Consider the following 26,176-nt stretch of genomic DNA (forward strand, 5'->3'; position numbering starts at 1 on the left):
CTCTATCTCTCTATCTCTCTCTCTCTATCTCTCTCCCACTCTCCTCTGTTTGTGCCTTTCTCTCCCTCTTTCCTTCTGACCACAGTGTGTGAGAGGAAAGGAGTTCAGGGTGGAGTAGAATGGGACAACCACATACAAACTGCACCCCGAGAAGCAGTAACAACAAAAACATTGGCAAGCCACACTGAGCATTAGCAAACCTCTACACAACACTGGATAACACCCCCCAAACTCTGGTGTTCAGGCGAACATACAGAGCCACATGTCAAGCGGGCTGTTTGAACTGTAGATCATGTTATGAAGGATTCATTGGCACTCAATTAAATGCTTTAAACAATAGTAATTTTGCTTTAATAGTACTATAGGACAAGCTGGCTGGACCTACCGCACACCAGTAGACACACACACAAACGTTCACCTGAACAAGAGCAACAGGTGTCAATTAAATGCCATAGCTAGCTGATCAATGGTGTCCTGCTGGGTTGGAATAACCCCTCAGGTACATAGTGGGAGTTCTGACATTCATGACCAAGTGAGGCAGCCCTCTTCCCAGAACCCCCCACCAACTGGCCTTCATCAAACCCTGTGATCTTAGTCAGAATAGTCAGATATTAAGGAACTGGACAGGAATGGCTCAGTTTGGCCCCCTCAATTCAAAGTGTGTTGATTGAAATAAAGAGAGAATTCCAGAGAGACCATGCGGGTGTTAGAGCTGTGATCGCTGTGGTATGAGAGAGGGCGAGAGAAGAGAGGGCGAGAGAAGAGGGAGAGAGGGAGATATGCCTCTGGCTGGGTCTCTCCCGAACACAACACACCACAGCTGCACCAGAGGGCCTACAGGCCTCAATGGACGGGGGTCAATACAAACTCAGTGGGGACTAAACGCATACCAAATCAGGGGGAACAGACCAGTAGGAGAGAGGAGGGGGGAGGGGGCGATTTTTTCTTCCCCACTACCCTAGAAGTTTTGGTAACTTGTTTTTCAGAGCGCTGTCGTCAAGTTTGGGCTGCTTGTACGGAGTTAGAGCGCTGACTTATAGTAGTATATTTGACCATCACGCACATTCATTAAATATTCCCCGAGATGGAACTTGCAGGCTGTGTTTCTTGAGAGAAACGAGAGCGGTGTACTCAACTTTGGGATTTGCGAGCTAGTCCCTATTGTTCTGATCCCTCCTCCTTCTTGGGAAGTGGGAGGACCCGAAAAGGCGTCGCAAAAGGGAGAATTGTTTGAGAGCTCAGTCATCCAAAAACGGCCTTTCAATGTGAGAACTTGGGGAGCCGAGCAAAATGTCGGTACTATCGCAGTAAATTAGTAAAGCAACAGCGCTTTAGAGGCAAAAGAGAACCAAAAACTGTTTTGGGACTTAACATAGAATTGGAAAACAGAAGATTGTGTTTTCGGAGGTGTGAACACCAAATATAACACGTTTTGGTAAGTTTGTACTCTAATGATACTCAACTTGGTTTGCATGCTAAGTAATAGTAAAATGTTGTTTTTATTACAAACTAGTTGTGTTCTATGGTGTTGATGTTTTACGTACACGTTATTCGGAAATCAGTTGTGACAGACTGTTGTGTATTTTCGTTATTACGTGTGCATGAGGACAACTCGCTGACTTTAGGTGCATCCATCGCTCTGTTTTTCCGTTTCCAAGCTATTCAACTGTTTAAATAATACAAATCTGAGTAGCTTTGCACGCATGTTAGACAACGTGTATATGTATGAATGAGTATATAGATTAGCGGCAGGCTTTTTATTTTGGCTAAACCATTAATGTTAGAAAGGGAAACATGGAGTGATGGAGTGGCCAGCTCGGGAGTTGTGTTTTCCTGTTACCATGCCTCGCGCTTTAGATTGAGTTATTTTCACAAAATCAGTGCGTAAACGTTTTGTTCTTAGACATGAATAGGTTTTGTTTGACTTATGAGATGAATTTACCTTTGACTGGTGGTGAAGTTTTCCCGTTATCGAGAGTAAAGACAGACTTATTTTTGAAGGCCTGAGTCCCGATCGTTTCCATTGGTGGAGAGTAACAGAAAACAGACATGGCCAAGTGCTGCCAAATGTCCTCCCAATATCACTGGTTCCATGCCTACGTTTTCTTTATTAGCCCGTTTTCATCTAGTTAGTTGGACAGATTTTACTTCTCATAATGCAAGGTTTCGGTGTCACTAATTATGTGCCTTTAAAAAAAGACCCACTCACTAAACCAAATATCACAGTGTAAGAATAACCTAATTACAATAAATTAACAGCTGCTCGAGCGTTCTGAGCCATCAATGCGACGGAATTCAGACTATTGGAGCTGTCAAGAGCGTCTAAACCGCGTTTCATATCATTCTTTTATTCAGGAATGATTTAATGAGAATCCAGCACCACTAATGAGCACTTGGCCTGTCCTCTTGGTGTCTGTCACATAGGGTGTCGACGGGGGGCATGCACGAACAGCCGTACGGGCTCGAGTTTCAAACCCCAGGTGTCGTTTTGTTATTTGGATTACATTTACCATGACTGACTCCCATAGAAATTGCTCGTCAATACGGTGACAAGACTGCAGTCAGACAGTAGGATGATTGTTTCAGATGGATCAGTGTCACTTAGATTAAAAGTCGAAATGAATAGCCTCTTCCAATTAAGCCTTCCCGTTTATCCGGTCATGATTGGCACTGGGATCTGACACTGTATAAGGAAACTCTTGTTGGGTTGCAGTTTGTTGTTGATCATTGGTCGTCGGGTGGATCAAAGTAAATCCTTAATTGATCCCAGTCTGATTTTCTGGTTGGAATCCAGTCCCCCATCTTATTTGGTTGCAGTTATGAGGAGCCATTAGTTATGCACCGATGAACACACAGATTTTACTGTGCCATGGTCTGGCACAACGTTAACCTTTAACGAGAAATAGGACTCGTGCTATCGGAAAAGGGCCTATGCCAGCAACACCGTACTGGTTAGTATGACGGTTAGTATGGAGTTATTACAACCCAGAAACTGACTCTGCAATGGATTATCCCGATGCGTGAGATACGGTCAGGTGTGATGAGGTCGTTGAGTGATAAATGGGCTACTACTACTTTTATGTGGTAGATTGTTGAAAGACCATATTATGAATTTCGCTTTTGAACCTACCCTCACTGAACATTTGTCTGTGGAGGTTTCACTGGTGTATGCTTGTAATCTTTCCTTGAAAATGTGTATGACTTTATGTCTAAGAAAAATGTAGATGGCACTATTGACTGAGTAGTGCCTATGGACTGAATGTCTGGTCTAACTGGGCCTCAAACAGTCTGTTGTTATCTTAGAGGGTGTAACATTTCTGTTAATTGACAAAAGGAGAAAAAAAAACATCCTGGGGCCAGACTTTCATCTCTGAAACAGCAGGTACGCTCATGCAGTCATAACAGCCTGCAGGCAGCTATCTGCGGGCCTGAGTGTGTGTGAGTGTGCTGAATGTGTGTGTGTGTGTGTGTGATGGTTCCTCTCCAATCAGGGTTATCTCTTTACAGAGGAATGCACTGCTTGTCAGTCTAGTTCTGAACAAGCTACTTCTCTGGATCACCAGCATATTTTTTCAAAAAGTGTGTGTCAGGCTGTCTGTCAGCAGTGTGTGTGTGTGTGTGCGCGTGCTTGGTGGCAGACTTGTGACTATGATAGTACCTGTGAGGGTGACAGAGCTTGAGGACTTAAAATCTACTGCTACTTCACAACTGTTAAACACACACACCCAAATATGGCTGTCCTGCAAGTCTGTTCCTTGAGGCAGACCTTATTGCGCCGTTGACAGATTGTGCATCAGGGCTGGTCTGTTGACAGATTGTGTGTGAAGGCCAGGCTACATGCCTCCGATGCTGGAGGTTTTAAGTGTCCAGTCAGACATTCAGCCCAGAGAGGGACACCTGCTGCTCCAGGTGTCCAGGGACCAGGGCCCTCCGCTGGGGCCCAGGATCTGACCTGCCCTGCATTCCTCTCGTCCAGACCTCCTGTCCTTACTCTGGGCGTTGAGGGAGGGAGGGAGGCAGCGAGGACAGACATGAAAGTGAGAGGAATGGAGAAATGATGAAAGAGCTAATGATGAAGAGAAAGGAAAAGAAATGAGAACAAAGGATCACATTTGAGAAAATGAGAGAGAGATGACATTCCTCTGTGGAATCCAGCAGAACAGTTGACTTGCACGTTGTTGAACAATCGTTGTATTTTTTTTTTTTACGATTCATTAACGCATCCCAGAAGTACGTTAAAGCTACCCATCTTAAATGATCCGAGGTTACTATTGAAACACAGTTGTTGTGATCTTCAACAGACACACACGCGCACACACACACACACACACTGTTCTATTGTGTGACGAGGAGACTGACTGACTGACATAGTGCTGTTAAATCATTGATAAACTCCAGACACTGGTAAGTAAGCAGTGTGTGTGTGCAGACAAACAGCCCTCTGTGTGCAAAGTAGATATTTGTACAAAGATTAAGGACCGTTAAAGGAGCCAAGAGCAGCCCTGACACCCTCTTCCAGACTATCCACACACAGGCACGAGATAACACTACTACTGAAGCTTTCACACCCAATCTCCTCCACTCTCTCAGCCACTCTCTCTCTCTCTCTCTCTCTCTCTCTCTCTCTCTCTCTCTCTCTCTCTCTCTCTCTCTCTCTCTCTCTCTCTCTGTCACCCCTTCACTTACTCCTTCACTTTGTCTGCATGTGTTTGTGTTTAGTGTGTTACGATAGCACAGTCGCCTTCTTGGGATAGACGGACAACAGCCAAGTGTGGCAGGAACAACACAGACACGAGAGCTGTGGCATGACGCTTTCTTAATCCGTTAGAGTGCACTTTCATCAAGACACTGAAGAGTTAGATTACTTTCAAATACGTTTTTTTACCTGAAGGCAAACTAGTTTCTCACGCTGCTGTTATGACAGAGCTTCATCGTATCTTACTTTATTACGGTGTTATAAGCCGTAACCTGTTCTTTTACTGTATCACACGACCCTGTTCCTTCTTATCTCACTTCATGTGACTGTATTCTCTCTGCACTGGGTACTTGTCCTCTCCTACCCCCTTTTCAATTTCCTCCCTTATCTCAGTTTTCTAAACCCAGCCTGTATCTGTTTCACTCCCCTGCTTTTACTTTTACTTTCTTCTCTCCTTTACCCCTCCCTCCCTCCCTCCCTCCCTCCCTCCCTCCCTCCCTCCCTCCCTCCCTCCCTCCCTCCCTCCCTCCCTCCCTCCCTCCCTCCCTCCCTCCCTCCTGGCTGAGCAGGAGGACAGCAGCCTCTGCTATCCCCCCCTCCTCCTGCTGAATAATGGGGAGAAATTGCTCTTGATTTATAATTGGTTCCATTCACACTGATGTATGAGCTGCCAAAGGAGCTGGGGCCCCTTTTACCCTCCCCCCCCCCCCCTACTCTCCCTCCACTCCTCTCTCTCCAACCACCCTGATGTAATGAAGTTGTTTTAGCAATTTATTTTATTATTTTTTATCTTAGTAACTCGATTAATTGTCAGAATAGTTGACTGCATATATAGTCAGTTATTTCTAGTGTTATTTCAATGGACCACATCTGTGGTGATGTGGCATTTTGTTGCTGTTTGAATTGGATGGGTGTCATTTTTTTCTGTAAGAGTATGCTTTTATCATCCACTGTGTGAGTGTGTGTGTGTGTGTGTGTGTGTGAGTGTGTGTGTGTGTGTGTGTGAGTGTGTGTGTGTGTGTGAGTGTGTGTGAAATGCTGGGAATGAGTTGCTAGTCTCTTCCCTCCAGTATGGGAGTGATTACTCTGTGATCCTGTGCCCGGGCTACAGGCTCCCAGTGAAATATTCTCAGAAATGGACCGTTTTCCCTACAGAGATCCAACATGCGCACACACACACACCCACACACACAAACGGGGGGGGGGTGGTGCTGGGGGTGGGGGTGGTGGTGGGGGTGTATCCATAGCCTTCTGAGGTGGTGCACCTTAATTAGCCTTCTCTGGTTAATTCAGGCCTGTTATCTAAATTATGCAAATGCAGCGGTGCCTAATTGATTAGACTTAGCTTGATCCTCCTCGTTAATCCTCAAGATGGTCTGTAGCTCGTTAGCATTGTAGGAGGGGGGGGGGGGTATGGGGAGCATCGTTAAGACTTTGTGAAGGGTGTAGGGATGGGGTGGACTTTGGAACCTTGTTAGAGATGCTTTTGATGTCAAGTTTCTGGCATGGGACTGAGGGAGAGAGTTCTGGCCGGGGTGGAGGATTTGAGGCTCCTCCACCTGCCTGGTAAACGGTCCTCTGCCAAACTCAGAACAAGGCCCAGAATGTTCCGTTCATGTTCCTGGTCTGATGAGAGTAGTGGGATCAAGGAACACACCCGCCTCTGTGTGGAAGCTACGTCATGGCGACGTCATGGCGACAGTGCGGCGGCACACACGGGGCTGGTGTAGCTGAGGTCTGTACGACAGCACGCTGTAGAAGAACGTCTTCACGACTGTTCCCTAGCTGCACAGGTCTGCTCAGGAGACATCAGCAGAGACTGTCCTACTTTCTATCCGCTGCTGGTCGGTGCCTCTTGGTCAAGAACGTCAAGACTGTCCAGCCGAGAAGCACGTTGCTCCATCCCACCATGCCTGTTGGAGACGGGGCTGGCTGGCTGGCCTGGTGGCCTGGCTGGCCTGGCTGGCGTGGTGGCGTGGTTAACCACACTGGTAGTACCCCCCCCGCCATGCTCCCCCTCTCAACCCTAGCCTTAGCTAAAGGCCAGCAAACAGATTGACTGAGCGGGGGGGAAAATATGTTGGACATTCAGCGTCGCTTTCGCACACGCTCTCCACACACACACACACTCTCATTGACAGGACCCTGCTCTCTCCTCCTGCTCGCCTGCCAGTACCCCCCCCCCCCCCATTAATGTGGACCCCCGTTCTGCTTTCTCAACCCCCACCACACTCCACCCACCTAACTCTGCACCTCGCCTTCACCCATCTCCTTCACCCATTCCTAAGGCATTAACCCCCCCTTCTCTCCCCCTTCACACACACACACACCCACTACTCTCCAACCTCTTGGTCATTTAGACCCCCCCCACACACACACACACACACACTCTCCCACCCCACCCTCCTCCTCCCCCCCTCTGGTCATTGAGCAGAGCCATTAGCTCCTCTCTGGGCCCTTCAGAGCAGCGTCTCCCTGTACTCTGGGGGGCTGCGGGGTCTTTGTCCGCGCTGGCTCACTGCTTTACAATGAGTCTCCACTCTATTAAGGTGCGTTCTGCCTGTTAGCGTCGCCTGGGGCAACCGGCCTCCCGCATGGCTGCTATGCAGCGCGGCATTGTGGGCCGCGGGCCTGAGCAGGGCCGTTGAACCCGGGCACTCCTCACACTTGACACCGCATGTGTTTATCTAAAGGGGGGGCTTTGTGGTGTTTGGAGAACCCGAGGAAGGAGGGTGGGGGGGACATAAAAACTGTGTGTGTGTGTGGGGGGGGGGTAGAAAAAGAGACTGAGGGAGGGGAGAGGGGCGATAAATATTCAACAGCTCAGCTTCTCAGAAGGAGTTGCCTGCCCTGCCTCCTCCCTCCCTCCCCCCCCCCTGCCTCCCTCCTCTCTCCCCCTCCTCTCTCCCCCTCCTCTCTCTCCATGCCAGAAAGCAGATGGAATGTGAGAGCTTGGGGAGGAGGCTCCAGTCTGGTTTTATCCAATTAGTAGGGTTGTCAAAATGAATTTATCCACAGAGGCAGTGGGATAATGGAGCAGGCAGTGGCCCCTGAGGAACATGGGGCCCGTCCCTGTATCACAGCCACAATGACACTGCTCTCTCACGTAGGGGCGGACGACACTCAAGTGAACTGCACAGCTCCCCGGATTTGCACAGGAGCACAAAACTACTCAGTTCAAACACAGCCAGAGATACACATACTAAATATTTGTGTCCATGTGGAGTCACAATCACACACAAACACACACAGACACACACACTTGACTCTGTTTTAAATCAAAAGAGCTGTGTGCGTGTGTATGCTCTGGTTTTTATCAACCTCAGCCATGTGGAGGAGGAATGCTGACTCTCTCCCCCCCCCCCCCTCTCTCTCTCTCTCTCTCTCTCCCGCTCTCTCTCTCTCTCTCCCGCTCTCTCTCTCCCCCCCTTCCTCTCTCTCTCTCTCCCCCCTTCCTCTCTCTCTCTCCCTCTCTGTCTCTCTCTCTCCCTCTCTGTCTCTGTCTCTCTCTTCCTCTCTGTCTCTCCCTCTCTCCCTCTCTGTCTCTCTCTTCCTCTCTGTCTCTCTCTCTGTCTCTTCGCTGGAATGGATGGATGGAAAAACTTTGACATAGATGTCAGGCCAAGTAGTCATGCTGAGGAGGCAGCCTATCTGCTAAGCAAACACAGAGCCCTTCTGCCTAATGAATCAGACAGGCAGGCAGGGTCAGCGCAGAAAGAGAGACAGAGAGAGGAGTGTTGATGTACAAGGGGGCTTCTAGTACAGTAATGCTATTATCACAAGCCACAGTGTGTGAGAGAGAACACACTCAGGCATTAAAGCGAGTTTGCTGTGGGACGAGATGCTGAGCACGGGCGCGTTCAGATCTGGTGAGACGTTTGCCGTTGGGTCGTAAAGCGCATGTGTTTGTCTCACTCTTGTGAATGGATCAGAGCGTGTGGGTGCGTGTGAAGCGGGTCAGGCGTGTGTGTGTGTGTTTGCGTGTTAGCTACTCTTGACAGTTAGGACAGGTGGCTGCTGCAGATGTGTCTCCTGCTCTCTCTACATCCCTGGCAGCTGCTCTGCGTCCAGCCAAGCCACAGACCCCGGCCCACAGGCCCCGGCCACCAGCCACAGACACACCTGACGGTGAAGCTGTCTGGCTGCACAGTAGCTCTGTTTGCTTTGTTTACCCCATGCAAGACTGGTCCGTTGGTTCAGTTGGTTACGTGTGTGTGTGTGTGCACTAGTCTGCTTTGTTTAGCACGTCCAGAGTGGTCGAGTTCTAGAGCTGCTATGATCCACACCATTTGATTTTATAAGGAAAGATGTGGTACACTGAGGAGGTTTGATGTAAGAAATATGTCTGTGTCATGAATTGGAACAACAGTCAGCGTGTTTGTTTACTAAAACAAAAAGGGAGAGCTATCTGCTGCCCGCTGACAAGTCGTTAACAAACGTCTAGCTGCTCGTTAAGACCTGCGTGCCCACCAATCAAAGAAAATGTTTTTGCTTGGTGTCATCGAATGATTACGCTCTGCATGCTCTGTAATTGTTTCCATTCTCTGTCCTGCTCTGCTCTGCCGTGCGTGTGTGCGTGTGTGTGTGTGTGTGTGCGTGTGTGTGTGTGTGTGCGTGTGCATATCTGTGTGTATTTTTTACTACTTGTGTTTGGTATCTACTGTCACTGACGCCTAAAGCATCATCAGTCATTCTTTTGAAATAATAGGATAGGAGCCAGCATGTTTGCATGTGTATCTGACAGAGAGAGAGTGGTTTGTGTATAGTCTCACACGGATAGGTATAAATATGCCGAGAGGGCTATCATGTCCATGTGCTGTTGAATGCAGGTTCACGTATGTGAGCTATCTGTGAGCTACACATGTATGGATCTGCAGTCTCCTCCATGTGGTTGTGGTTTCACTGCCAGATAAGCTGGATATCAGAAGCTCCTGTGCTCTGGCTTCATCTGCTCGCCCTCCACAAAGGAGGCAGTAGGACACAGAAATAAATGGTTGCAAAATAAACAAGCCTATTCCCATGTTTCAACATTCTCCAGATAACCGCCTTATCACTGGCAGTATTCTGATGGCCCTGATGGCAGGATTACAGCATTCCAGAATCTCCAGAGAGAGAACTTCTCTGTCTAGAATTATACCCATATAGCTGGTCCTGTACTGCATGTAGTCAGTGTGTGCATGTTTCTGTATGGGAATGTGTGTTTGTGATGTGTGTGTGTGTGTGTGTGTGTGAGACTGGTCGAGAGAGTGAAAGAGTGAGTGAGGGAGGGATTTGCAGTCTGGGAGCTATGGACCACCCTCCTCATCCTGACGGGAAGTTGTTAGTTTAACCTGACAGGAAAGAATTTGGGAAACTTGGCAGAGTGCGACAAGGGAGAGGGGAAAAGCTCCCCTAACTGTATTAACTGTTAATAGACTGACCGTTACCTCTCTCCCCTCTCTCACGCATGCACTCTTTATCTTGCTCTCTCCTCTTTTCCTCAACCGCAAATACTTTCTGTCTCTCTGTCTCTCACTCACTCATTCACACACACACACACACACACACACACACACACACACACACACACACAGCTGTGTTTCACCCCCTGTCCTCTGTCTCAATTGTTCTTTGTGAGGAGTGGTGAATGCCGGCCCTGTGCTCCCTCCCCCTCCTGCTCTCCTCAGACCCTCTACCTGTATCAGTTACACCTGAGTGGGGGGTGGGGGTGGGGGGGAAGGGAGGGTCAGGTTACTGCCTGCAGAATGAGGGAGATTCTTTGATGAGCTCAGGGCTGGCGGGTGTGGGCGGTAGGAGTGTTGGTGGTCAGCGCTGAGATGGGGGCTTTGTTTTCACCAGGATTAGTACTTCCGAAGGGACTGACTCTTCTGTGCTGTGCCTAGCACATGTATGACTCTTCTGTGCTGTGCCTAGCACATGTATGACTCTTCTGTGCTGTGCCTAGCACATGTATGACTCTTCTGTGCTGTGCCTAGCACATGTATGACTCTTCTGTGCTGTGCCTAGCACATGTATGACTCTTCTGTGCTGTGCCTAGCACATGTATGACTCTTCTGTGCTGTGCCTAGCACATGTATGACTCTTCTGTGCTGTGCCTAGCACATGTATGACTCTTCTGTGCTGTGCCTAGCACATGTATGACTCTTCTGTGCTGTGCCTAGCACATGTATGACTCTTCTGTGCTGTGCCTAGCACATGTGTGGGTGCTCAGATGCTGCTAGATGGTCGTCCAACTTTGCTTCTCTCTCTCCTGCAGAGGGTAGTGTATGGAAGATGTCTGGAACGCTAGACTGGACTCCCTGGATGAAAAAGCGACGGGCTCGAGTGCTGTGTGCTCTGGGTGCAGTACTGCTCTGCTGCCTGCAGAGCGGCGCCACTGTCTCTGGTGAGTCCACCGTCCCTGCCTCTGCTTGCAGCATGTTGTATGACAGAGCCTGGCTTTTTTCCAATAATATACACAAGAGCAAATGTAGACCATAAACAAACTCCCTTTTATCTGTCTTTGATTATCTCTCCCTCTCTTCTCTCTTTCTCCCTCCCCTCCTAACTCTCTCTCCTCCCCCTGATCTCTCCCTCTCTTCTTTCTTTCTTTCTCCCTCCCCTCCTAACTCTCTCTCCTCCCCCTGATCTCTCCCTCTCTTCTCTCTTTCTCCCTCCCCTCCTAACTCTCTCTCCTCCCCCTGATCTCTCCCTCTCTTCTCTCTTTCTCCCTCCCCTCCTAACTCTCTCTCCTCCCCCTGATCTCTCCCTCTCTTCTCTCTTTCTCCCTCCCCTCCTAACTCTCTCTCCTCCCCCTGATCTCTCCCTCCGCAGATGAGATCCCGGTCTTCACCGAGGAGCCTCTCTCTGTGGTTCAGAAACTGGGGGGCAGCGTGACCCTGCGCTGCACAGCCCTCCCCTCCAACGCCAACATCAGCTGGCGCCTGAACGGCCAGGAGCTGGCTGGCGGGGCGGACAGGGAGCTGGGTGTGGTGGTGGAACCTGGGGCCCTGCTCATCCCCGCCCTCACCAACCTCACCCTGGGGAGGTACCAGTGTGTGGCCAGCACCGGGGCTGGTGCCCTCGCTAGCATCCCTGCCAACGTCACTGCAGCTAGTGAGTACTAGTCCAAATCAGATGGCTGAGCGGTTAGGGAATCGGGCTATTAATCAGAATGTGGCCGGATCGATTCCCGGCCGTGCAAAATGACGTGTCCTTGGGCAAGGCACTTCACCCTGCTTGCCTCAGGGGGAATGTCCCTGTACTTACTGTAAGTCGCTCTTGATAAGAGCGTCTGCTAAATGTAAATCTAAAATGAAAATACACATATACTCAAGATCATTTTCATTCGTATTTCAGCCCGGAAGTACACATATGCATATAAACTATACTAAGGTATAAACACACTGTACACTTGAAACAAATACTATAACTGTGAGAACTCAAAACCTAATACTGCTATTAACGAGAAAAAGCACTTTGATTCCAATCAGACCTTCCACAAACAATAAACAAGGGATATCTCACTTCACAATGTAGAGAGGGTGTAAATGGGACTGGGGAGGCAGTTTCTTACCCGCTAGTGCGATGTTGTGTGTATGGTGTTGTCAACAGTTGTGTGTTGGGTTAGCAGTGTAGAGTGGTGTGAGAGTTTGAGAGGAGAGCCAGTGTTTAGTGTGTGCCAGGGGACTGAGACAGAGAGAGGGGCCATTAAGCTGTAACCTGACCCACTGGTGTGGAGGGGACCCTGGGGCAGGGGCCAGTCAGGATGGGCCCCCCCTCCCTCCATCTCTGGATCCCTCCATCAGTTCCCCTGTTCCCTTGCTACCCACAACACCACATTCCATCCACCCGGAATGGGGGAGGTTGACAGCAGGGATTGTGTGTTGTGTGTGTGTGTGTGCGTGTGTGTGTGTGTGTGTGTGTGTGGGGGGGGTTGTAAGAGTTATGGCCCCGTAATTGAGCGGAGGGGCTGTTTTTCAAGTGTGTGTGTCTTAAAAAGGCGGGTAGAGTGAAGGATACACAGTGGAATAGGATAGTCTGCAAAGTTATTGTTAAATGAACGTGTCACAATGGATTTACATTCTGTGAGGGTGCCTGTCTGCAGTGTTTCTGCATGTGTGGTGTGTTAGTATGTGTAAGGTGTGTGTGTGTGTGTGAGGGAGAGACGGAGACAGAGAAATACAAGGTGTTTAGACCAGTTGAGACAGGATTGTCTCCACTCACAAGATGAGACGTGATGTCAGTCTCCAGTCTTCCTCTCTAACCCCACTTTCTTTCTTTCTTTCTTTCTTTTGCTCTGTCAGCCTCTCGTAAGGAAGTATAAGATTCAAGTATAAGTCCAACTCTGTCTCTTTCCGACCCTCTTATTCTCTCCTTACTTTCCCTGTTGTTGTCTGTTCTTCCCCTCTCTCAGTCCCTTGGCAATCAGGCGTTGTGTGGCTTCATGAACCTCATATGTACATAAGGCATTAGATATCACTGATAATTCCAACAGTGGATGAATCATGCTGATGTAACCACATATTGAGCCAGACGGCTTGGCCCTCCCAAAAGCCTCTCTCTAATTTAATAATGCCCCTCTCCCTCCCCAACTCGACCAAAGGAATGACTCCACAGGGACTGTGTGTGTGTGTGTGTGTGTGTGTGTGCATACATATACTGTATGAGGTTCTTTTGTTATGTGTGTGTGTGTGTGTGTGTGTGCGTGTGCATACATATACTGTATGAGGTTCTTTTGTTGTGTGTGTGTGTGTGTGTGTGTGTGTGGTTGGTGGAGAGAGGGGGCTTATTCCCACTTGTACCGATCATATTTTATTCTTCCTGATTGTTTTAACGTTTTTGTTGTTTGCTGTGTGGATCTTCATATATCTCTCTGTGTGTGTGTCTGTGTGTGTGTGTGCGTGTGCACGTATAAACGTGCTCGCGTTTGTGAAAGAAAAAGAAGTGAGTTATAGAGAGGAGAAGAGAGAGACGTGTATAGGGAGTTGAGTTCCAAGCCCTCCCTGCTATCTGATTCTGAAGAATCTGTCTGAACTCTATCCCAAAGGAACAGAGCTGTTTTCACATTATTTAAAACTCCCTGCTTGAATTCCTTTGTAGACAGCCTGCCTCCCCTGTACAGACAGGGAGACCAGAAGAGAACTCACACAGCCACAAATAGATGAACACAACAAAGACATTAAACACACACCCTCGTGCACTAAAACACTGAGACAGCTATGACACAGGGACCAATACACACACACACACATCTACACACACACACACACACACACTACTCTTATGGCCCCCCCACCATCAGACATAAAGATGATAAATGCAGAGTCTATCTCAAAGTATTTAAACCAGCATTGCCAAGCAGTCCTGGAACAGGGGCCAGCTTCTCTTTATAAATATCATCAATCCTGTCCCCGGCCCCTGTCTCACTGCACAGAGCCAGCAGGACACACACACACACACACTCATCCCGCATACACACCGTACCCCACACACCACACACAGACATGCACACACACTATAACTCACACCTTTGTGCACACCTGAGAGCCACACATGCGGGGCTGTTTTGAAGAAGAATGTAGGGGTGGAGGTGTGTGTGTGTGGGGGGGGGGTTAAAGGTGTTGTTGGAGGAATTTGGGAGAGGCGGGGGGAGGGGCGAGGGACGAGAGGGGGCAGGCAGGGGGTAGCTGTAAAAACAGGACCTGATTGATTTAGCAAATGGACCGTCACAGTCTCTCTCCAAGACTGCACCCGCCCACTCCAGAATGAGACACACACACACACACACCACTCAGCATGACATGTCCTGGGCTTCTCATCTGTCTTGGAATGGGGGTAAGGGTTGTGTGCAGGAGAAGGTGGGGGGGGGGCACCTGTCAAGGCCAAATCTCCCCCATAGCTCACTGTTCCCATTAAAGCCACCATCCAGACAGAAATACTGCTCTGACGGAGAATAGATCAGATGTGTATCGCGTCACACACTTTCAGTCATCCGTGGTGAAAGGTGTGTGTTTAGCATTGCGTCTCTATCTGCAGATGGCGTGATGTGGCCTTAGCTAAACCCCTGTTCATCTCGCCAGAAGTGTATACAGTGTCTCGTTTGTCTAGTCGGGGAGTTGACTGCATGTTAGTGGCTCATGTTCAACTGTCTGGCAGAGGGCGGGGAGTCCAAGAACAACAGTAAGCCATAGCACCTCTGGAAAATATGGAGGGACGCCATGTTTGGAAAGAATAAATCAACACGGAGAGTTGGACGTTTAATTAGGTTCTGGGGAAGTTGTATTTTGGTTACATCTCGGTATCAGACTCTTTCCGTTCTGCAGATCGTATCATGCGGTATGTTCTCTTACTCTTTCCGTCCTTCTAGTTTCCTCTTCGGTGTCACGACCCTCCTTGTGTTTATCTCTTTTTTTTCTTCCCCCCCCCCGCTCTTTCTGGTCAGTCCTTCGCATGGTTTCGGGGGTCTGGTCCCCCCCTCCAGACAGGGTTTTAAAGCCTAGCCTTTGCTACTTCCTCCCAATCCAAACTGGTTATCTTTTCCCTGAAACTCTAGGATGGCCACCTCTCACCTCTGACCCCCGTGTCCAGGCCCCCAGGCCCCTCCGAGAGGGACTAGGGGTCTGGGGTCGTCCCTGTGCCTGTGCAGTAAGGCGTCTGTGCAGACATGGTGTCTACAGAACAGAGTCACAGACTCACAGCACATGGCCCCCCAATAATCCCACTGGCTTTCCCACAGTAACGAGCTCCCTAACCAGACCCAGGCCCTCTGTCACACTGCACTATTCATAGCTGGAGAATGAATCAAAGATGCCAACTGTAGCTGGCTGCTGTATACACCCAATATGGCGACAGCAGGCCCCTACGCTCACCCAGTTACCAGGACAATAATTCCGCTGCTTTGATGGATGTAGATTATCCGTGTGTTTGTTTGGGGCCTTCAGTGAAGCTTCGTATGTTAGTAAGCTGCTGTGTGTGGCAATGTCCTCAACATGTCTCTCTTTGTCTCTGTCTACCCCAACCCCGCCCGCCCCTCTCTCTCTCTCTGTCTCTGTGTCTGTGTACCCCAACCCCGCCCGCCCCTCTCTCTCTCTCTCTCTCTCTCTCTGTCTCTGTCTCTGTGTCTGTCTACCCCAACCCCGCCCGCCCCTGTCTCTCTCTCTGTCTCTGTGTCTGTCTACCCCAACCCCGCCCGCCCCTCTCTCTCTCTCTGTCTCGCTCTCTCTCCCCATCGCAGAGCTCCGTGACTTCGAGCCAGATGACCAGCTGGTGATTGAGGTGGATGAAGGCAACACTGCTGTCATCGAGTGTCACCTCCCAGAGAGCCAACCCAAGGCCCAGGTCCGCTACAGTGTCAAGCAGGAGTGGCTGGAGACGTCAAAAGGTTAATGTGCTGCGCCTTTCTCTCTCTCTTGTCTCTATATTTTTTTGGTCTCTATTTCTGAACCTCTGTCTCTCCCCTTCAGGATGAAAGAGAGATAATGCTAATTAGAATGTGTAGTCTCTCTCTCTCTCCTGCTCTCCATCCTTTTCTCAGTTATCTGTCACTCTATCACTCTCGCTGAGTTACTGGAATGCTGTAATCCTGCCATCAGGGCCATCAGAATACTGCCAGTGATAAGGCGGTTATCTGGAGAATGTTGAAACATGGGAATAGACTTGTTTATTTTGAAACCATTTATTTCTGCGTCCTCCTGCCTCCTTTGTGGAGGGCGAGCTGATGAAGCCAGAGCACAGGAGCTTCTGATATCCAGCTTATCTGGCAGTGAAACCACAACCACATGGAGGAGACTGCTCTCTGACTGGCAGCTTTTGTACTGCAGGACTCCACCCAGTGGCAGCTCTTAGAAGTGCACCCTGCGTGGTTAACTAGGCCTCGCCACACTCAGCAGTGCTGCCATATTCTTATCGGGTAACACTTTATAGGAGAAAGCCATACTTTGAAAGCGTCAAGTCTTTTTAATTGGGGGTTTTACATCCCAAAATTAGGAAAATTATGTTACCAAACCCAGAGTTGGAAAAAGTACACACATCCTTCACTCAAGTAGAAACACAGAACTCATGTTTAGAAAGATTCTGGTAAAAGTTGAAGTAGGCCTACTGACTACAACTTTTCACTCAAGTTAAAGTAAAGAAGTATCGACTCTGACATATACAAAGTAACAAATATATATTTGTTTCAAATGTTGCAATCAGAAAATATTTTGTCTCAAATTTTTATGGGTTAAAATTTTCTTAGTACATTTTTGGAATCTGAATTTTACTGTCCGAATCTGAGCAGCCAGAGATTCTGAACCTTGAAATTTTGGATTGGATTTTTTTTTTTTTTTACATTTTAAAAACAAAATAGAAGCGCACTATCGGAACTCATCAAAATAAAAGTAAAACAATTTGACGGAGCGAAAACACATATACGCGATCCTCTCCACACCAGCTTAAGAAACACTACTCTAGTGCGTCCCTGACCTGATATGAAGAAAAACTATCAACACACTCTAGCACACTGTGTTTGTTCCAGTTGCAAGGGGTTTTCAAACCTCTCTGCCGTTTGTGTCGCCACAGGAAACTACCTGATCATGCCGTCGGGAAACCTTCAGATCGCCAACGCCACGCTGGAGGACGAGGGCCCATACAAGTGCGCCGCCTACAACCCCGTCACCCAGGAGGTGAAGACCTCCAGCTCCACTGACCGCCTCCGCATACGCCGTGAGTAACCACACTCGTCCCCGTGACCTCTGACCCCCTGGTCAACCTGAAAGATGAAGCCCAACCTTGTCCATTCGTACTGGGGATGACTGATTACTGTTTAGTTACTTTGCACCAAAATGCTTTCTGAAATACTTACTGGTGTGCCATTATGCTGATCTCCACTTTGGAAAAAAAAGTTAGAAGTTGGAAGAACTAACCCTGTTTCTTATCTATAAAAAACCAACCCAGTCAAGCTCACCTCTGGGCAGTATTTAGAGCAGATCAGAACACGTTTGAACCTTAACTTTGGTATTTCTAAAGGATTCTCCCTCCTTCCCCCTCCGCCCCCCAGGCTCCACATCGGAGGCGGCTCGCATCATCTACCCCCCGGCCTCGCGCACCATCATGGTGACCAGGGGACAGCGTCTGGTTCTGGAGTGCGTGGCCAGCGGCACCCCCACCCCTCAGGTCACCTGGGCCAAGGACGGGCAGGACCTGCGTTTCCATAACAACACGCGCTTCCTGCTTAGCAACCTGCTGATCGACGCGGCGGGCGAGGGAGACTCGGGGACGTACGCGTGCCACGCCAACAACGGCGTTGGTTCTGCCAACACCGCCACCGCGCTGTACGACGTCCAGGTGTTCGGTGAGTAACCAAGACTTGAGTGTGTGTGTGTTTAAGGTTGTTACAATCTTTAAATGGACAATCTTTAAACTGCTAAGTTTTTGACATGGGTTGTTAAGAGTATTAGAGACGTAAGATATTTTAGAGAACTGTTGTAAGGTTTCTTTGTGTCTCTATGGCACAGGATCAGAGAGTTGTTATCCAGGCTTTATGGGTTAGCTGAGAGCTAAACTACAGCTATTTCTCTTTGGAAGTTTATCTTGAGCGCAGTTTAAGTGTGCGTCACAGACTTGATGGTTAGCCTGACTCCTGTTTGGTGGTAAGAAAGAACACAGGGCTGAATGTGTGTCTGTTTCAGTGGTGTGTGTGTGGAGAGTCTTTTTAGGTGGGGGTTGAGGTTGTGTAAGACTATGTGTGTGTGGAAACAGAGCTCTCTGTTAACTTGGCTTGGAGCATGGCTATTTACAGATGACTGCTTTTACAGTGATTGTGTGTGTGTGCGTTTGTGTGAGTCTCTGTGTGTGTGAGTCTGTGTGTGTGAGTCTCTGTGTGTGTGAGTCTGTGTGTGTGAGTCTCTGTGTGTGTGAGTCTCTGTGTGTGTGAGTCTGTGTGTGTGATGTGGGTTTGTCTCTCAGCATCTGGCCCTAATTAAAGTTGGATTGCTGCTGTTGCTCTAATGAGCTCTGCCTCTCCCTGATTCCCTAGCAGCCAACCATCAACTGGCTGGCCAGACTGCCTACACACACACACACACACACACACACACACACACACACACACAATCTACAGACACACCACCAATGACACAACCCACTGTAAGCACACAGAGACAGTCTGTCTTTCTCTTATTGACACTCCTCCCTCCCCCACCCCTCTCCCCTCCTCCCTCCCCCACCCCTCTCCCCTCCTCCCTCCCCCACCCCTCTCCCCTCCTCCCTCCCCTACCCCTCTCCCTCCCCCACCCCTCTCCCCTCCTCCCTCCCCCACCCCTCCTCCCTCCCCCACCCCTCTCCCCTCTTCCTCCCCCACCCCTCTTCCTCCCCCACCCCTCTCCCCTCCTCCCTCCCCCACCCCTCCTCCCTCCCTCCCTCCCCCACCCCTCTCCCCTCCTTCCTCCCCCACCCCTCCTCCCTCCCTCCCCCCCTCCAGAGCCCCCTCAGGTGGTAGTGGAGCTCCTGCAGCAGGAGGTGGCGTGGGGCGAGAGCGTGAGATTCAGCTGCCAGGCCCGGGGCAAGCCTGCCCCCTCCGTGGTGTGGCTCCACAATGCCCGCCCCCTCGCCCCGTCTCCGCGCCACCGCCTGTCCCCCCGTGTGCTGCGCGTCCTCAACGTGGGCCCTCAGGACGACGGCCTGTACCAGTGCCTGGCGGAGAACGGCGTGGGCAGCTCCCAGGCCGCCGCCCGCCTCCTCACTGTACCCACCGGTGAGACCAACACTAGACGTGTACTGCACTAGGGAGTCAGGTGGCTGAGCGGTTAGGGAGTCGGGCTATTAATCAGAAGGTTGTTGGTTCGATTCCCGGCCGTGTCAAAATGACGTTGTGTCCTTGGGCAAGGCACTTCACCCTACTTGCCTCGGGGGGAATGTCCCTGTACTTACTGTAAGTCGCTCTGGATAAGAGCGTCTGATAAATGACAAAAAATGTAAATACTGCCCGCTTTGTTTGGATTCAAAAACTAATTTAACAGTTACATACCAAATATCTTTTAAATATGCCTGACGTATCTGTGTGGAACCAGTTAGACTAGCCTAAAGCCTAACGTTAAAGTAAATACTAAAAGGTTTTGGGAGTGACCTAGAACTCCCTCTTTGTGGTCAGTTAGCTGTAGTTCTAACCCTGTCCCCCCTGTGTGATAACCTGCAGTTGTTCCACCACGCCACGGCAAGCTGCCCTCCATCCTGAGACCCCTCAGCCCAGACAAGGTGCTGAGAGAGCAGGCCCCAGTGAGGCCTGGGGGCGCGGGTGTCCTGCTCCCCCAGGACTGCTCAGAGCTGCATGGGCACATCTCCCCGGCGGAGGCCCCCATCATCCTGAGTCAGCCGCGCACTGTCAAGTCCGACTTCTACGAGCTGACCTGGAATCCTCGCCACGACGGAGGCTCTCCTGTGCAGGAATACATCGTCAAGTACAGAAAGGTACTTCTGTCTGTTATGCTGTGTGGTGCTGCATCCAGCTTCATTTCAGAATACACTTGTTCTCCCAGTGATGTAATCATTCAAAAGGTATCTTCCGCAGGTTGGCACAAACCAAAATTATTCACACGGAGATTTGTTCGATTCACATAAAGATTTGTAAAATTCTGCCAAACTGCTTCAGGCTGTGTAATTTCCTTTTAAAGAAGCACTGACAGTCTCTCCCTGTCTCCCTGCCCCAGACCGGAGACCCTCCAGGAGAATGGGCCACCAGCAGCATCCCAGGGTCCCTCCACAAGCTCACCCTGGCCAAGCTGCATCCCGCCAGCCTCTACGAGGTGGAAATGGCCGCCAAAAACTGTGCCGGTCTGGGCCAGCCCGCCATGATGACCTTCAGAACAGGCAAAGGTACCAGACTATGTCATCATCATCATCTGTTCAGTTAAACTGTCTTATATAAGGGCCTCTGAGTGTTCCAAGTCTTTCTGTCAGTTATTTTGCAGAACTGGAAAGGCCCCATTGGTCGTCTCAGACCTGTTTGTATTAATCGTCTTTTGTTTACGTTGTTGTCTCCATGACGATAGGTCGCCGAAGCCTAGGGCCAAACGAACCCCCGAAGACTCCGCCTGTGCCGTCGCCTCGTCTCTCCCGTGAGTTCCTGTTGCAGAGGGGGATTTTTTTATTATTACAAAATATCCCTCTCCATTCTCACATCCTGTAACTCTAACCCCTACCACAGCTACAACACTGCCAGGAGTATCTGAGCTGTGTAACTCACATCTACACCGTCTTAACGGCTGTGTTCTCACTGTTGCTAGGCTACGGCGTCAACCTATAACCGTTCTCTTCTGTACTAACATACAAATCTTCCAATCTCCTTCACTCCTCCCACTGAAGGATGAGCTAACAGTAAGTGTCTGTTGGTGTCCTACTGGTTTCTGTGTTGTTGTTGTTGTTGTTGTGTGTCCGTGCATGTGCCCGCACCATGTATCAGTGGCCAATGGGAGACCAGTGTTATTGTGTGTGTGTGTGTGTGTGTATTCGTCTGCTTGATGTCCTGTTTTCTGCTCCTCAGCCCCAGAAGCTCCTGACAAACCCACCATCTCCACGGCGTCGGAGACGTCCGCCTACGTGACCTGGATCCCGCGCGGTAACCGTGGTTTCCCCATCCAGTCGTTCAGGGTGGAGTACAAGAAGAAGGGAGCGGAGTGGGAGGTTGCCGTGGCGAATATCCCCCCTTCTAGACTCTCTGTGGAAATCAGCAGCCTCGAGAAAGGTCAGGCTCTTCATCACGTCCATCATCTTCATCTAGCATTGGCATCACTAGACTCTCATTACCGCTAGTATTGTGACCACACCATCTTTTTCTATTATCATCATCATCATCGTGCGAGCTTGAATGTTATTGCTCATAATTACCGTCATCATTGCCATTTCCAAAACGGTCGACATCATCAGTCATCCTCGTTCTCACAGTCGAGCTCATGTTGTTCTTCCAATCAGTCACGATCACAATCACGTCCAGATGTGCTGGAGATCGTTCACCACATCCGTTGTGTCGCTCTAGGTACGTCCTACAAGTTCCGAGTCGTGGCGGTGAACGTGATAGGGGCCAGCCCCCCCAGCGCCCCCTCCAAGCTCTACACGGTGGTGGGCAGTGGCAGGACTAACGAAAGGCCCATCGACGGTCCCTACATCACCTACAACGAAGCCCTCAACGAGACCACCATCATCCTGAAATGGACGGTGAGTGAATCGAAACAGAAATGGAGAGAGGAAGAGAAAGCGAGATAAAGGATTAGGGGATAGTTAGGGGAGTCAGATGGCTGAGCGGTTAGGGAATCAAGCTACTAATCAGAAGGTTGCCGGTTCGATTCCCGGCCATGCAAAATGACGTGTCCATGTGCAAGGCACTTCACCCTACTTGCCTCGGGGGGAATGTCCCTGTACTTACTGTTAGTCGCTCTGGATAAGAGCGTCTGCTAAATGACTAAATTTAAATGTCAAATAAAGAAAGGGAAGGAATGGACAAGTGACAGTGTGTTTTTGTGAGGACAGAGAGGGAAGTCTCACATCACTTCCTTACGTGTGCTTGGGAGTCTGACAGACACGTGTCACTAAATCATCACTGCTTCTCTCTCACACACCAGTACACACCTCACAACAACACGCCCATCTACGGCTTCTACATCTTCTACCGGCCCACGGACAGCGACAACGACAGCGACTACAAGAAGGATGTGGTGGAGGGAGACCGCTACTGGCACTCCATTACTGACCTGCAGCCAGAGACGGCCTACGATATCAAGATGCAGTGCTTCAACGAGGGAGGAGAGAGCGAGTTTGGCAACGTGGTCATCTTGGAAACGAAAGGTGTGCTTCTGTCTATCTGACACTGCACTTCAATAATATATCGTATAAGCAAATATAGCTCGTACGAACTGATATGAAATCACCGGTAGTTGTTAAACATGTGAACTGATTATCTTTCTTTCTTAGCTCGCTCAAACCAGCCCTCTCCCCCGTCAGAGATGCCCTCGCTCAGACCAGTGCAGCCTGGGGGCCCGGTGCCTCGCCCCAGCGACCTGCCCTACCTCATCGTGGGCGTGGTCTTGGGAGCGCTGGTCTTCATCATCGTAGCCTTCATCCCCTTCTGCCTGTGGAGGGCATGGGCCAAGCAGAGTGAGTGAGGAGGAGGAGGAAAACAAAACCACGATACACCCAGCTTCATCATGTACATATTCGGATCATGATCGCTAGCAAACGGTGCAGCCGCTAAACTATTCTAGATTTCTTAATTTGTTTTTGTTTGTTATTTGCCAGAGCAAACGTCAGACCTGTGTTTCCCTGCTGTGGCGTCCCCGGTCTCCTCCTGCCAGTACACCATGGTTCCCCTCCAGGGCCTGGCCCTGGTCAAGCAGTGCCCCCTCGACCCTCACCTAGCCCACCAACACGCAGTGTACCCCCCTAACGGAGAATACACCCCCAATAGGAAACCCTTTCACCCCACACACTGCCTGCCAGGACTGCACCAGGTAACTCACAAACAGATTGAGCGATCTTCAGGATGACTTGTTATTCTACTGAGGATTCAAACTGATTTCCTTTCGGAGAATGTGCTGGTGTATAACCTGCCTGTGTTTCCTGTCGCTGCAGGAGGATGTGGAGTGTGACTTGGAGTGTGACACGTTGCTGCCGCAGACACTGTCAAACGGACACACACCTGGTTACCACTACTCAAACAGGTATGCAACGATACCCGTGTGTGTGTGTGCGTGTGTATGTGTGTGTACTGTAGGTAAACAGATTAAACATTCTCACACAAATCTCGTCTCCCTCAGTGGTCCGGATCACCATGGAGAGGTCTGCTGTCTTCCTGATGACTCCACCCTCCAGCTCCTCAACAACTCACACCGGCCAATCAGCTGTCTGGAAATGGAAGAGGACGCCCACTTTTACTCCAATAATGTGCCGAATGCAAATGAAATCGCACGAGGTACAAGTCCATCAAACAAAAAAACAAAAAAAGGAATTCTGGCTGATGTTAGCTCTTTGGATATTACATTATGCGTTGGGTCACCAATTGAACTCTAAAACTGTGTGTTTGTGTTGTAGATGTACCATACATTATCTACAGTGAAGCGATCAACGAGACTACCATCATCCTAAAATGGACGGTGAGTTGAAGAGAGAGAGTGTGTGTGTGATGAGTGTGTGTAATGAGAAAGGGATGTATATGATTTGTAATATGGTGCAAACTAAATGAGACAGAGAATGTGTTTATGGTGACTGAAGAGTGAGATTACTGTGTAGAGATTTACATTTAGCAGACGCTCTTATCCAGAGCAACTTACAGTAAGTACAGGGACATTCCCCCCAAGGCAAGTAGGATGAAGTGCCTTGCCCAAGGACACAACGTCATTTGGCACAGCCGGGAATCGAACCGGTAACCTTCAGATTACTAGCCCGACTCCCTCATCGCTCAGCCACCTGACTCAGCAGGTGCTCCAGAGATGCTTCCTTATGTGTGCTTGGGAGTCTGACAGACACGTGTCACTAAATCATCACTGCTTATCTCTCACACACCAGTACACACCTCACAACAACACGCCCATCTACGGCTTCTACATCTTCTACCGGCCCACGGACAGCGACAACGACAGCGACTACAAGAAGGATGTGGTGGAGGGAGACCGCTACTGGCACTCCATTACTGACCTGCAGCCAGAGACGGCCTACGATATCAAGATGCAGTGCTTCAACGAGGGAGGAGAGAGCGAGTTTGGCAACGTGGTCATCTTGGAAACGAAAGGTAAGGTTCTGTCTTTAAACATCATGCTGCACACACACACCTTTCTGCCTTTGCACTTAACACAACGCTTGAACTTCCATTCAGAAAAGTAACTTGCTCCCGTCTCTCTTTCTCTCTCTCTCTCTCTCTCTCTCTCTCTCTCTCTCTCTCTCTCTCTCTCTCTCTCTCTCTCTCTCTCTCTCTCTCTCTCTCTCTCTCTCTTCTTCTCTCTCTCTCTCTCTCTCTCTCTCTCTCTCTCTCTCTCTCTCTCTCTCTCTCTCTCTCTCTCTCTCTCTCTCTCTCTCTCCTACACAGGTCTGCCATGCTGTCCTCTTTTATTACTGGAAGAGGAAGACCATTCCACCAGCACGACCACAGTTACAACGCCATTATCCCAAGATGCACCACTGCAGGAAGTGGATTCCCTCCAAAGTTGAAAGTGGCCAGAGGACAAAGGGACAAAAGACTCCTGAAAAGCTCTTAAAAGGACGAGAGAAAATATTTATTTTTGTATCAAAGATATTTATATATTTATGCTTTTGTACATAAGAGTTTTGTAATGCTGTTTATAAGGACATGTTCATATTGAGAAGAGTATACGTCCTCTTCATTCAACCCAGACAAAGGGAGGATCTGTTACCATGTTTTATCATCAGTTTGTGCACCAAGTCTGTTATTGTACCTTTTACGTCTGCATTTCTTGGAGTCTCCAAGATAATTATATGCCTGGCAACTATAGATTTCCAAATCCTATCTCTCTTCCCAGTATATGCACACCATCTGATGCACTCTTCCAAGTCATTCCAATCTAAAACACTCAAACTTACCAGAGTAGGAGCTGTATCAGCCTGCTCTTTGGACAACAGAGGAATCAGAACACCTTCATTCCGACAAAATGGTATACCTGTTGTGATTCTATGCTGTTACTGCTCTCTCCACAGTGCTCAAGGTACAACTGTCCCATTGTGTATAGAAGTGACATATTATGCATTCTTCATCATTAACAATGTATTAACAAATGTATGCAACATAAAAGCACCCAGCTTCTGTAGTTATAGCACAAAAGAGTATATATTGTATAGTTATTTATTTTTACGAGACAGATTTTGTTTATTTTTTGTTATCACTAAATGGGAGAGATTCTGGAAGATATCTGTAACACACTCATAAGCTGATTCTTATTTTGGAGTTCAACTGTTTCTGAAATAACTTCTGTTTACTGTTTTGCTGGTCACCAAAGGACTGCCGAATGAGGGAATTATGACTGTCATGACAGTGTTATGTATCCCATGCAGGTTGGTGTGTCAGTATTAGCCTTTCCTAGCGGCACTGGAGATCAAAATGAAGGAATCCTCGAATCTGTACCCCACTTTTATTAATGTGGCCATTGTTGTGGTTACACAGGCTGGAGCACTATTGCATGTAAATAAAGCTTAAGAAATCCTATCCATTTTGTCAAGCCTCTTTCCAACAGTAGTTAACCTAAACACAAATCCACCCTTGGTCTGGCATCATTTCAGTTCGCTGCCACCTCTGACTGGAATGCTCTGCAAAAACACCTCAAACTGGACACATTCATTTCTATCCCTACCATCAAAGAAGCCATTTCACTCATCCTCGCCGATTTCTGTAAATGCTGTCTCACCTTTTAACCCTTCCCCTCAGTATTTGTTGTCCTATTCATCCCTATCGTTTGTCACTATTGTCTGTTGCCAACTGCCTAGTTTTGTCCCAGTAACTTTAATACTGTCTCCAGTTGGAAGAAT

The 26,176-nt window shown here is 49.1% G+C and overlaps 1 protein-coding gene across 1 annotated transcript; it reads left to right on the forward strand.

Annotated features, from left to right (window-relative positions):
• Window positions 1-1,106: 1,106 nt before the first annotated feature.
• boc (BOC cell adhesion associated, oncogene regulated) lies at window positions 1,107-25,875 on the forward strand. The gene is made up of 20 exons (XM_062479793.1): window positions 1,107-1,435; window positions 10,953-11,081; window positions 11,510-11,791; window positions 15,912-16,058; window positions 17,237-17,380; window positions 17,715-18,008; window positions 19,137-19,409; window positions 19,851-20,122; window positions 20,362-20,527; window positions 20,704-20,769; window positions 21,195-21,395; window positions 21,687-21,865; window positions 22,270-22,492; window positions 22,619-22,801; window positions 22,943-23,154; window positions 23,276-23,364; window positions 23,461-23,615; window positions 23,735-23,796; window positions 24,209-24,431; window positions 24,726-25,875. Exons 2-20 carry the CDS (start codon window positions 10,970-10,972, stop codon window positions 24,845-24,847), a joined length of 3,405 nt encoding a protein of 1,134 aa, XP_062335777.1. The 5' UTR covers window positions 1,107-1,435; window positions 10,953-10,969; the 3' UTR covers window positions 24,848-25,875.
• Window positions 25,876-26,176: the final 301 nt, after the last annotated feature.

This window comes from Osmerus eperlanus, chromosome 15 (genome assembly GCF_963692335.1).
Source record: "Osmerus eperlanus chromosome 15, fOsmEpe2.1, whole genome shotgun sequence".
Taxonomy (NCBI): domain Eukaryota; kingdom Metazoa; phylum Chordata; class Actinopteri; order Osmeriformes; family Osmeridae; genus Osmerus; species Osmerus eperlanus.

Coding starts and splice junctions, on each gene's coding strand:
- boc (XM_062479793.1), top strand. CDS start 10,970: ATGTCTGGAACGCTAGACTGGACTCCCTGGATGAAAAAGCGACGGGCT. Junction 11,082..11,509: donor GAGCGGCGCCACTGTCTCTG/GTGAGTCCACCG, acceptor CTCCCTCCGCAG/ATGAGATCCCGGTCTTCACC. Junction 18,009..19,136: donor GTACGACGTCCAGGTGTTCG/GTGAGTAACCAA, acceptor CCCCCCCTCCAG/AGCCCCCTCAGGTGGTAGTG.